Source organism: Bufo gargarizans, chromosome 1, assembly GCF_014858855.1.
Source record: "Bufo gargarizans isolate SCDJY-AF-19 chromosome 1, ASM1485885v1, whole genome shotgun sequence".
NCBI classification, from domain to species: Eukaryota; Metazoa; Chordata; class Amphibia; order Anura; family Bufonidae; genus Bufo; species Bufo gargarizans.
In genome coordinates this window covers 535,411,838-535,425,565 of record NC_058080.1, presented here as the reverse complement: position 1 = coordinate 535,425,565, position 13,728 = coordinate 535,411,838, and the positions used below count along the sequence as shown (strand labels likewise).

The following is a 13,728-nucleotide window of genomic DNA, read 5'->3' as shown; positions in this document are numbered from 1 at the left end:
CGCCTGGTGCTTTGTGATTTAATATGAAGGTGAAACACTGTGCTATTAGTTACTGACTGAACACAGTAGATCAGATCGAGCCCTACCAACTCCACACAAGGGTAGAAGGTGTGCAAATGAGCTCTTGCCAAGTTCTGCCTCGAATTCCACCAGATATAAGGCAGATACCTTATAAGTAAATATTTGACCTTTTTTAAAGGCAGACAGGTCTTCGATAATCAAGCCAGCATCTCATCTGCAGACAGCTGTAAAAGGTGGAACACTGACTTGTAGGATACACCTGCCTTAGATCTGCTGGCATTAGGCTGGGATTAGACCTGAGCGGTTTACAGCGCGTTCCTACGCGCTGTAAAACACTCAACAGGCAAGAACCAATGATTCCCTATGGGAATGGTTCTCACCTGAGCGTTTTACAGCGCGTACGATCGCGCTGTAAAACGCCCGACGCCCCAAGAAGTACAGGAGCTTCTTTGGGGCGTCTTGTCGCGTGTTCCCGTACATAGACTTTTGGGAACGCGCGACAATGGGCGTTCGCTTGTTCCGGAGCCGCGATTGTAAACGCGCATACAATCGTGCATAAAGGGCGTTCCATCCCGAACGCTTAGGTCTGAACCCAGCCTTAGAGGCAGAGCTTAAAGGGAACCGGTCACCAGGATTTTGTGTATAGAGCTGAGGACATGGGTTGCTAGATGGCCACTAGCACATCCGCAATACCCAGTCCCCATAGCTCTGTGTGCTTTTATTGTATAAAAAAAAATAAATGATTTGATACATATGCAAATTAACATGATACAGTTCTGATCAAAAGTTTAAGACCACTTGAAAAATGGCAAAAAATCTTATTTAGCATGGCTGGATCTTAACAAGGTTCCAAGTAGGGCTTCAACATGCAACCAAAATAAATGAGTGAGACAAATTTTTTTGAACATTCAATTAATTGAAAATTAAAAATACTAAAATAGTATACTTATTAGGTATCGCCACATCTGTGACAACCTGGTCTATAAAAATATCACATGATCTAACCTGTCAGATGAATGTTGTAAATAATAAATTAAAACTGCCAAAACAGCTATTTCTTATCTTGCCTCACATAAAGTGTAATATAGAGCAACCAAAAATCTTATGTACCCTAAACTAGTACCAACAATACTGCCACCCTATCCCGTAGTTTCTAAAATCGGGTAATTTTTTGGGGAGTTTCTACTCTAAAGTTGCATCAGGGGGGCTTCAAATGGGACATGGTGTCAAAAAAGTCCAGCAAAATCTGCCTTCCAAAAACCGTATGGCATTCCTTTCCTTCTGCGCCCTGCCGTGTGCCCGTACAGCTGTTTACGACCACATATGGGGTGTTTCTGTAAACTACAGAATCAGGGCCATAAATATTACATTTTGTTTGGCTGTTAACCCTTGCTTTGTTACTGGGAAAAATGGATTAAAATGGAAAATTTGCCCAAAAATTTTAATTCTGAAATGTAATCTCCATTTGCCAATAACTCTTGTGGAACACCTAAAGGGTTAACTACGTTGGTAAAATCAAATCTGTTTTGAATACCTTGAGGGGGTGTAGTTTCTTAGATGGGGTCACTTTTATGGAGTTTCTACTCTAGGGTTGCATCGGGGGCTTTAAATGGGACATGGTGTAAAAAAAAAAACAAAAAAACTGTCCAGCAAAATCTGCCTTCCAAAAACCGTATGGCATTCCTTTCCTTCTGCGCCCTGCCTTGTGCCTGTACAGTAGTTTACGACCACATATGGGGTGTTTCTGTAAACTACAGAATCGGGGCCATAAATATTGAGTTTTGTTTGGCTGTTAACCCTTGCTTTGTAAAAGTAAAAAAAAAAAAAAATGGAAAATCTGCACAATTTTTTTTTTGAAATTGTATCTATTTTCCATTAATTCTTGTGGAGCACCTAAAGGGTTAACATCAGTTTTGAATACCTTGAAGGGTGTAGTTTATAGAATGTGGTCATTTTTGGGTGGTTTCTATTATGTAAGCCTCGCAAAGTGACTTCAGACCTGAACTGGTCCCTAAAAATTGGGTTTTTGAAAATTTCTGAAAAATTTCAAGATTTGCTTCTAAGCCTTATAACATCCCCAAAAAATAAAATATTCCCAAAATGATCCAAACATGAAGGGGAATGTAAAGTAATAACTATTTTGGAGGTATTACTATGTATTATAGAAGTAGAGAAATTGAAACTTGGAAATTTGCCATTTTTTGCAAATTTTGGGTAAATTTTTTTTTTTTTTTTATAAATAAAAATGTTTGTTTTTTTAACTTCATTTTACCAGTGTCATGAAGTACAATATGTTGCGAAAAAAGTCTCAGAATGGCCTGGATAAGTCAAAGCGGTTTAAAGTTATCAGCACCTAAAGTGACAGTGGTCAGATTTAAAAAAAAAAATTGCCAAGTGCAGAAGGTGAAATAGGGCTGAGTCCTTAAGTGGTTAAAAGCCCAAATCTGTGCAAAGAATTGGATTCATTGTCATTTTCTGTCAGGTAGTCACACGTTGTGATGGCAGAGGCAAATAAAACTCTCCCTTTTTGAACATGGTTGGGTTGTTGAACTGCATAAGTAGGGTCTCTCACAGCGCGCCATCGCTGCTGAGGTGGGACGCAGTAAGACAGTCATTTGGAATTTCTTAAATGATCCTGAGGGTTATGGTACAAAAAAGTCAAGTGGAAGACCCAAAAAAAATTAATCAGCACTGAGCCGGAGGATCCAATTGGCTGTCCGTCAAGACACTGGACGATCCTCGACCCAAATTAAGGCCCTTACTGGTGCTGACTGCAGCCCCATAACCATCAGACGGCATCTGAGACTGAAGGGCTTCAAAAACAAAAAACGTCTTCAAAGACCTCGTCTCCTTGAACACCACATAACTGCTCGTTTGGACTGTGCAAGAGAGCACCAAACATGGGACATTCAAGGTGGAAGAAAGTTTTATTCTCTGATGAGAAAAACTTTAACCTTGATGGTCCTGATGGCATGACAAGCAGATCCCACCTGAGATGTTTTCTACGTGCCACAGTGGAGGGGACGCCATAATGGTCTGGGGTGCTTTTTCCTTCAGTGGAACAATGGAGCTTCAGGAAGTGCAGGGGCGTTAAACGGCCGCTGGCTATGTCCAGATGTTGCAGAGAGCATTCCTCATGACTGAGGGCCCTCGTCTGTGTGGTAACAACTGGGTTTATCAACAGGACAACGCTACAGTACACAATGCCCGCAGGACAAGGGACTTCTTCCAGGAGAATAACATCACTCTTTTAGCCCATCCTGCGTGTTCCCCTGATCTAAATCCAATTGAGAACCTTTGGGGATGGATGGCAAGGGAAGTTTACAAAAATGGAAAACGGTTCCAGACAGTAGATGGCCTTCGTGCGGCCGTCTTCCCCACTTGGAGAAATGTTCCCACTCACTTCATGGAAACACTTGCATCAAGCATGCCGAAACGAATTTTCGGAATGCTGATGCCGAACAAACAATAACGGCGGAGCTTCTCATTACTGAGTTCATGTTTGGAAGTTGGATTTCTGTTTTGGGGGAGTTTAGTTTTTTTTTTGGAGGTGTGGTCCAGCCTGTTTCAGTTTATTTGTTGTTTTCATTAAATTGAATGCTCAATTTTTTTTTATCTCACTCCCATTTCTTCTTGTTGCATGTTGAAGCTCTACTTGGAACCTTGTTAAGACCCAGCCATGCTAAATATGATTTTTTGGAATTTTTCAAGTAGTCTTAAACTTTTGATCAGGACTGTATGAGTCTTGTCCCTGACTCATCTCGGACAGGACTCATCTCAGGGTAATTTGCATATGTATCAAATCGGGTTTTTTTTACACAATAAAAGCACACAGAGCTATGGGGAATAAATATTGCTCATGTGCTAGCGGCCATCTAGCAACCCATGTCCTCAGCTCTATACCCAAACTCCCGGTGACAGGTTCCCTTTAAGAGCTCATTTGCATCCCTTTCTTTCCAGAATTCCAGAGGAGCATGTATGGCCTATAAGTGTCATCATGCGGTACATTCACACGACCGTATAATATACGCATTTTGTGGAATAGATGCGAATCCATTAATTTCTATGGGTGAATAAAACATGCGGACAACGTTCATTATGTTGTCCGCAAAAATATGAAGCTTGTACTACTATTGTCCGCAGAGATCTGTCCGCCGCCCCTTCAAGTCAATGGATCCGCAAATTGTGGTTTCCGTATTTTTGAAGGCCTAAATTTTTTTTTCTTTTTTCCTTCCGTTTTGTTTGTAGACTAAAAAACAGAACACAAACGGAAGTCATCTGTACCCAAAATGCAGACACACAGTTCTGTTATTTGAGGACCGCAAAACGTAAAGGATTACACACGGTCGTGTGAATGTACCCTAAGGGTGTTAGAGGCAGATGAAACTGCCCTGTCCATGTGAGCTTAGAATCTATGACAGGGGTGCACAACCTGCGGCCCCCTGGTAACTATGTATTTCTATGTCCTGTGGCTGCCCAAGTGTATTTTTCATGTATTCTCCTATTAGATGGGAGTACTAGAAGTGTAACTAGACATTTATGATATATACTCTATGTTCAATATGCCAAAAATATAGTATTTCCGTTAGAAGTACCTCTTTAATTTTTTTTTCGGCCCTTGGAATTGGTTTAGGCTGACAATGTGGCCCCCAACCAGAAAAGGTTGTGCACCCCTGATCTATGATATACAGGTCCTTCTCCAAAAATTAGCATATTGTGATAAAGTTCATTATTTTCTGTAATGTACTGATAAACATCAGACTTTCATATATTTTAGATTCATTACACACCAACTGAAGTAGTTCAAGCCTTTTCTTGTTTTAATATTGATGATTTTGGCATACAGCTCATTAAAACCCAAATGTCCTATCTAAAAAAATTAGCATATTTCATCCGACCAATAAAAGGAAAGTGTTTTTAATACAAAAAAAGTCAACCTTCAAATAATTATGTTCAGTTATGCACTCAATACTTGGTCGGGAATCCTTTTGCAGAAATGACTGCTTCAATGCGGCGTGGCATGGAGGCAATCAGCCTGTGGCACTGCTGAGGTGTTATGGAGGCCCAGGATGCTTCGATAGCGGCCTTAAGCTCATCCAGAGTGTTGGGTCTTGCGTCTCTCAACTTTCTCTTCCCAATATCCCACAGATTCTCTATGGGGTTCAGGTCAGGAGAGTTGGCAGGCCAATTGAGCACAGTAATACCATGGTCTGTAAACCATTTACCAGTGGTCTTGGCACTGTGAGCAGGTGCCAGGTCGTGCTGAAAAATGAAATCTTCATCTCCATAAAGCTTTTGCAGCAGATGGAAGCATGAAGTGCTCCAAAATCTCCTGATAGCTAGCTACATTGACTCTGCCCTTGATAAAACACAGTGGACCAACACCAGCAGCTGACATGGCACCCCAGACCATCACTGACTGTGGGTACTTGACACTGGACTTCAGGCATTTTGGCATTTCCCTCTCCCCAGTCTTCCTCCAGACTCTGGCACCTTGATTTCCGAATGACATGCAACAGTCCAGTGCTGCTTCTCTGTAGCCCAGGTCAGGCGCTTCTGCCGCTGTTTCTGGTTCAAAAGTGGCTTGACCTGGGGAATGCGGCACCTGTAGCCCATTTCCTGCACACGCCTGTACACGGTGGCTCTGGATGTTTCTACTCCAGACTCAGGTCCACTGCTTCCGCAGGTCCCCCAAGGTCTGGAATCGGTCCTTCTCCACAATCTTCCTCAGGGTCCGGTCACCTCTTCTCGTTGTGCAACGTTTTCTGCCACACTTTTTTTCCTTCCCACAGACTTCCCACTGAGGTGCCTTGATACAGCACTCTGGGAACAGCCTATTCGTTCAGAAATTTCTTTCTGTGTCTTACCCTCTTGCTTGAGGGTGTCAATGATGGCCTTCTGGACAGCAGTCAGGTCGACAGTCTTACCCATGATTGCGGTTTTGAGTAATGAACCAGGCTGGGAGTTTTTAAAAGCCTCAGGAATCTTTTGCAGGTGTTTAGAGTTAATTAGTTGATTCAGATGATTAGGTTAATAGCTCGTTTAGAGAACCTTTTCATAATATGCAAAATTTTTTAGATAGGAATTTTGGGTTTTCATGAGCTGTATGCCAAAATCATCAATATTAAAACAATAAAAGGCTTGAACTACTTCAGTTGGTGTGTAATGAATCTAAAATATATGAAAGTCTAATGTTTATCAGTACATTACAGAAAATAATGAACTTTATCACAATATGCTAATTTTTTTAGAAGGACCTGTACAGGGAATAGAAACTAGAGGTCAGGGAGGGGAGTACATTACATTGTAAGATGCCTGACCGGGTCATTGATGGGCACATGAGGACAATCTACAGGTGAAACTTGAAAAATTTGAATATCGTGCAAAGTTCATTTATTTCAGTAATGCAACTTAGAAGGTGAAACTAACATATGAGAGACTCATCACATGCAAAGCGAGATATTTCAAGCCTTTATTTGTTATAATTTGGATGATTATGGCTTATAGCTTATGAAACCCCAAAGTCACAATTTTGAGGTCCCCTTTGCTCAGGGGTATGGACTAATTAGCTGACTAGAGTGTGACACTTTGAGCCTAGAACATTCAACCTTTTAAAAAAAAAAAAATATTTTAAGCTGCATTAATGCAATTCCTTTTAAGTTGCATTACTGAAATAAATGGACATTTGCACGATATTCAAATTTTTCCAGTTTCACCTGTATTAGATATCTGGTTTCACAACAATTTGGTAACATCTGGTCTGAACCTTTCTAGATTCATACAGAATGCAATATATTTGATGATATTCCATCACACTGTATTTTATGGTTGCAGCCTTGTTTGCCTAATCTGCATTTACTGCAGTGAAAGTGATTGTAAGGGTAACAGCGGGGCAGGAGTCCACAACTCCCAGCAGGTGCACTGACTGCACTTGCTCAACTGTACTCAAAATTCACATAACTGAACAGGGTATACTGGGAGTTGTAGTTTCAAAAAAGTGTCAGATTGCTGACCCTGGGAGTACCGGATCTGTAGTGACATACATGATAAGTGACAGGTTCTGCCAATATTGGTGCGATTCATCATCTAATGTCTACGGCGGTGGCAGACACCTGACAACATAATGGGGAGCTCGGATGGAGACCCTGGCCATCATTGGCTTTCTCTCCAATTCAGAAGACATACATGCATGCTCAGCTGATCTGGCGATGCATGTGTTTGAGAGAGAATTACGAAAAAAAAGCCTGACACCTTAGAAGGAAACTACAGCTGTGTCTTATTGCTGTGCTGAGACGTCATGCTGTTCCTCTGACCTGCTAAGACGGAATTTCAAGCCAAGAAGTTAGAGGAAACTACAGCTTGGGCCAGCCCTTATCTCCCTGATATTTTCCAGGAATAATGCATCGTGTATCCGGAAGAGAGTGCATGGCCTGGTCGTACAGAATGTACTGCACAGACGTATACAGAAATCTGGCAGAACACCAGCCAGCTGTACCGGAAGTGACGTCCCGGGCAGGCGCCTCATCCTGGAACTACATGGCGGAAGCGCGCTGGTAGTGCTTCCTGGGTCAGCAGGGCCGGTAAGATGGCGCCGGACACGCAGGTTGGTGTGGCATTGGATGGGATGATTGATGTGTGACTTGATGTTCCTCTCTGGTAGATGCCCGTTGTGTAATGGCTGTAGTGTGCAGGTCTCTGAAGACGTGCATGAGAATGAGGCCCCGTGTGAGCTCTGCCCTACCATACGGGTCGCGCCTGCGGTTTTTCTAGAGCTGCCAGTGATGGGCGCAGTTCTGAAGCTGCTGACGAATCAGGAGCCCTCCCCCCTTCTGTTATTGATCACCCATCCTGTGGTATTCCGTTTGTTAAAAGTTACCTCCTCTGCATAGGCCCCCCACTGCTAAGAGAACTGGTACCCCCATACCTGGATTTGATGCAGACTTTCTGCAGATCGCTTCTTTCCAAAGAATTGGACAGCGGCGTGTGCAGGTAGCCTTACACAATACTGAGGGGTTGTTACAATCTGGTGGCTTTAAGGCCATCCACACACGTTAAAGGGGATGTCCCACTATAAGAACCTGTCCACAGGAGAGGGGATACCTAGGTGATCAGCAGGGGCCCCTTCCTTTTACTGAAAATGGACACACTTGTGTTTGCAGCTCCATTGAGCTCTATGGCAGTGTTCCTCAACTCCAGTCCTCAGGGCCCACCTACCGGTCAGGATTTGAGTGTATCCCACAGAATGAATACCTGTGGTAAGTCCTGATGCACTGACACTAATTATATCACCTGCTCAATACTAAGGAGATCTTGAAAACATGACCGGCAGGTGGTCCCTTAGGACTTGAGTTGAGGAAACCCTGCTCTATGGGACTGCTGGAGATAGCCGATTACAATCGCTGGGGCCCCTGTGGATCAGGGAATAAGTGCTTATAATGGGAAAACCCCTTTAAATGAATGTGGGCCCAATCTGCTGACTATCATATAGGTGCCTGACTCTGCCCTAGTGCCGGTGTTCCGGAATTTTCTGCTACCCACGTCACTTCCGGTAGTGACGTGGGAGGTGTGTCACTCACCTCGGCTCCTCATTGGCTCTGCCGGGGGTTTGGTAGCGCAGGCGCGGAGGATTCAGCCGTAGCGTGAACGCGCCGAAGGTAGCAGAAAATTCCGGGCCACTGCGCATGTGCGAAAGACGGCTGAACGAGCAGAAGATTCCGGTCTACTGCGCATGCACGAAGCCGGAATTTTCTGCTACCTTCGGCTCCGCCTGCTCCGAGCCGTCTTGTTTAGCAAGCAGAAGGTAGCAGAAGATTCCGGTCTACTGCGCATGCACGAAGCCGGAATTTTCTGCTACCTTCGGCTCCGCCTGCGCCCAGGACCAATGAGATTTGAACTACTCTAGGCGTGCATGCGCCGTGGCCTGTCATTTTAACCTCAGTGCAGCAAGCGAGCCTGTTATACTCGCGCTTGCGCATGGACATGTAAAAATTTGCGAGCCATTTAACTGACTCGGCGCTGCGCATGCGCGAAAAAGACGACCAGGCGCAGTAGCGCCGAGTCAGTTAAATGGCTCGCAAATTTTTACATGTCCATGCGCTTGCTGCACTGAGGTTAAAATGACAGGCCACGGCGCATGCACGCCTAGAGTAGTTCAAATCTTATTGGTCCTGGGCGCAGTAGGGGCCGAAGGTAGCAGAAAATTCCGTCTTCGTGCATGCGCAGTAGACCGGAATCTTCTGCTTGCTAAATAAGACGGCTCGGCGCAGGCGCAGTAGGAGCCGAAGGTAGCAGAAAATTCCGGCCCACTGTGCATGCGCGAAGCCGGAATTTTCTGCTACGTTCGGCCGTCTTTTTCGCGCATGCGCAGTGGCCCATAATTTTCTGCTACCTTCGGCGCGTTCACGCTACGGCTGAATCCTCCACGCCTGCGCTACCAAACCCCCCGCAGAGCCAATGAGGAGCCGAGGTGAGTGACACACCTCCCACGTCACTACCGGAAGTGACGTGGATTCCAGATGAATACTGTGCAGCACACCGAGAACAGGAGCAGATTTTTCCATTATACCGTATCTCTGTAGCCTACACACTGATGGAAATCGCTGACGTGTGAATAAAGGCTCCTTTGGGCTACATTCACAGGACCATATTTTGTTTCCGTGCACATTCGTTTTTTTTTTTTTTTTGTTTTTTTTTGTGGATAGGATGCAGACCTATTCATTTCAATGGGTCCGCAAAAAAATGCGACAGCACACGGTGTGCTATCTGCATCCGTATGTCTGTTCTGTAGCCCTGCAAAAAAACATGTCCTATTCTTGTCCGTTTTGCGGACAAGAATAGGCTAGGCATTGTTACAATGGATCTGAAAAAAAAACTAACGGATGCCTTACCGACGTCATTGGTTTTATTTTATTTTTTGTGCATCCACAATTTGCGCACCGCAAAACACATACAGTCATGTGAATGTAGCCTTAGGCCTCATGCACACGACCGTTGTGTGCATCCGTGGCCGTTGTGGCGTTTTTTTTCGCGGACCCATTGACTTTCAATGGGTCCGTGGAAAAATCGGAAAATGCACCGTTTTGCACCCGAGGCCGTGATCCGTGTATCCTGTTCGTCCAAAAAATATGACCTGTCCGATTTTTTGGACGGACAACGGTTCACGGACCCATTCAAGTCAATGGGTCCGTGAAAGAACACGGATGCACACAAGATTGGCATCCGTGTCCGTAGGTTGCTTTCATACAGACGGATCTGAAGATCCGTCTGCATAAAAGCTTTTTCAGATCTAAGTTTTCACTTCGTGAAAACTCATATCCGACAGTATATTCTAACACAGAGGCGTTCCCATGGTGATGGGGACGCTTCTAGTTAGAATACACTACAAACTGTGTACAAGACTGCGGCACCTGAAGGGGTTAATTGTACTATCATATCCCCCTGTAAGAGATCAGGGCTGCCAGGCAGCAGGGGGCAGACCCCCTCCCCTCCCCAGTTTGAATATCATTGGTGGCCAGTGCGGCCCCCCCTCCCTCTATTGTAATAATAGCTTGGTGGCCAGTGTGCGCCCCCCATCGGGCCCCCCCCCCCTTCCTCCCTCTATTGTAATAAATCGTTGGTGGCACAGTGTGCGCCCCCCATCGGGGCCCCCCCCTTCCTCCCTCTATTGTAATAAATCGTTGGTGGCACAGTGTGCGCCCCCCATCGGCCCCCCCTCCCTCTATAGCAGTAACAACATTGGTGGCCAGTGTGCGGCCTCCCATCAAAAAAATATGACCTGTCCGATTTTTTTGACGGACGAAAAAACGGTTACGGACCCCGTTTTTGCGGACCGTGAAAATAAACTGTCGTGTGCAAGAGGCCTTAGGCTCCTTTCACACTAGCGTTCGCTGGTCCGCTCGTGAGCTCCGTTTGAAGGAGCTCACGAGCGGACCCGAACGCCTCCGTCCAGCCCTGATGCAGTCTGAATGGAGCGGATCCGCTCAGACTGCATCAGTCTGTTCAGCCTCCGCTCCGCTCGCCTCCGCACGGACAGGCGGACAGCTGAACGCTGCTTGCAGCGTTCGGGTGTCCGCCTGGCCGTGCGGAGGCGAGCGGATCCGTTTAGACTTACAATGTAAGTCAATGGGAACGGATCCGCTTGAAGATGTCACCATATGGCTCAATCTTCAAGCGGATCCGTCCCCCATTGACTTTACATTGAAAGCCTGAACGGATCCGCTCAGGCTACTTTCACACTTAGAATTTTTTCTAAGTTATTAATGCAGACGGATCCGTACTGAACGGAGCCTCCGTCTGCATTAATATGATCGGATCCGTTCAGAACGGATCCGATCGAACGCTAGTGTGAAAGTAGCCTTACACTGATATATTTAGCAGGTGATTGTCGGGAAGGAAGTGTTCCTTCCTGCAAATCACCTGCTCATCAGTGAAGGAGAATGCTACTGTTACATGCAGAGATCTCCTCCACAGTATGGGAAGGAGTGATCACTATGCTATCACTCGTCCGCATACATAATCATTGCTTGCCGGCAGCAGAACATGTTTAGACAGCAGGATCTGCTGCTGGCAGACAACCATTTTGGTGCCCACATGAAAGGTGCGATTATCGGAAGAACGAGCGAATCGCTCATTTATTGGGTAATCGGTGGCACCTTTACACCGCCAGATAATCGATAACAAGCATTCCTATAAACACTTGTTAATAATTATCTGGCTAATGCTTGGCCTGTGAAAAGAGGCCTTATGGCCTACTCCTTAAAGGGGTATTCCAGTGTTAGAAGTTATCCCCTATCCAAAGAAAAGGGGATGACTATCAGATCATGGGGGTCCTACCTCTGGGACCCCCACCGATCACGAGAACGGGGGGCCCCATACCCCCTGTAGCCACCCTGAAGTCGCTCTATTCATTACTGTGGGAGTTCTGGAGATGGCCAAGCATTGTACTCATCTATCTCTGGAACCCTCTCAGAAATGAATGGAACAACCGAAACACCTCACTATTACAGCACTGTATAGAAGCCAGGTCATTTTTCACACTCCTATAAAGTGGCCCCTTAGCAGCATATGCTGACACACACAGCCATATGATAGCGGACTGAAGAAGCCTGATTCTATTAAAATTGTTTCAGCTGTTTTCCTGAATTCTGTTTCCCTCCATTTTTACCTGTAATTTCCTCTATTTTGAAGATTCATAATATCAATGTAACATGTTTGTGTTATTTCCATTGATTTCTATGGGAAGATTAAACCTTCATATGGCATATTAGAAGATACAAAATGTTCCTAGTAGTACAGTCTAAAAGAAATAGGGAGAGATTTATCAAACTGGTGTACAGGAAAACTGGGTTAGTTGTCCATAGCAGCCAATCAGATTCCACCTTTCTTTTTCCAAATGAGCTTTGAAAAATGAAAGGTGGAATCTGATTGGTTGCTATTGCCAACTAAGACAGTTTTCCTTCACACCAGTTTTGATAAATCTCCCACATTTAATATTCCAGCTGTGCTATAAAAAGTCTTACTTGTAGTCCGAGCGTAACTTTGAGATGCCCTTAAAGTGTCACTTGGCAAGCACTAATCTCTGAAGCACTGCCATTAAACAGAAGGGTGTTCTTGCTGCGCCGGCTCCCTTATTGCAGGAGGTTGTTTCTATATTAGACTGTATTTTCCCTTCTATCTTGCATTAATCTGCACGCCCTCATGTACCTGGTGGCACATTGGATCCACTGTTCTTCTGAAGAAAGCTTTATATACCTGTATGGATCCATGAACCCTGCATGTGTCACCTGTTGGAGCACCATGCAACAGCTAAGGCTACTTTCACACTGGCGTTTTGGCTTTCCATTTCTGAGGTCAGTCATGGGCTCTCACAAGCGGTCCAAAACGGATCAGTTTTGCCCTAATGCATTCTGAATGGAAAAGGATCCGCTCAGAATGCATCAGTTTGCCACCGATCAGTCTCCATTCCGCTCTGGAGGCGGACACCAAAACTGAGCCAAACGTCCTGGCACACAATGTAAGACAATAGAAAACGGATCCGTCTCCCGTTGACTTTCAATGGAGCTCCTGACTGATTAGTCTTGGCTATGTTACAGATAATACAAACGTGACTGATGCATGCGGTTGTATTTTTGTAACGGATCCGTTTTTGCAGATCCATGACGGATCCGCCCAAAACGCGAGTGTGAAAGAAGCCTTATCAGAAGGTGTTCTCCCCTAGAAGCAATGCACCTAGATGAGAGTAACTCTGCATCCACGTGATGCATGCCACTATTATTTGTCAGGTTCATATAGAAACTGACCAAGAAAAAACCATGTCAGAGCGTTTGATGAAAGTCTGTAAATGTTATTTTATACCAGTAATACACTCGTATGCATTGCAATGAAAGGGTTAATAATATATACGGTACCGTAATAATTTTCTTTGTACATTTATCTTACTGATTATAATTGCTGTCTCCTCTCCTGACATGTCTGTTTTAGCCACTACTTGCCTTCCCCATGCAATTCTGGAACATGTTTTCTCATGACATTGGCGCAGCCTTCCTCTATTACTCCTTCTAGAAGTTATGAATGAATTGCTAGCCGCCTACAATTAGGCTAGGGCTATACTGGTTGTGGCCATGGTCACACAGTATCTATCATCCCATAGAAATGAATGGTATCGCAGTGCAAGTGACCTGTGCTGCGAACCCATTCATTTCTATGGGA

The 13,728-nt window shown here is 44.8% G+C and overlaps 1 protein-coding gene across 2 annotated transcripts in view; it reads left to right on the top strand.

The window, feature by feature from the left end:
- The first annotated feature begins 7,567 nt into the window (after window positions 1–7,567).
- Window positions 7,568–13,728, top strand: part of GCN1 (GCN1 activator of EIF2AK4) — a 78,666-nt gene continuing 72,505 nt past the window's right edge. For both annotated transcript variants that reach the window (XM_044275420.1, XM_044275421.1), the window contains exon 1: window positions 7,568–7,624. In XM_044275420.1, coding sequence (XP_044131355.1) covers window positions 7,607–7,624 — 18 coding nt within the window. In that variant the 5' untranslated portion in view covers window positions 7,568–7,606. The remainder of the gene's footprint in view (window positions 7,625–13,728) is intronic.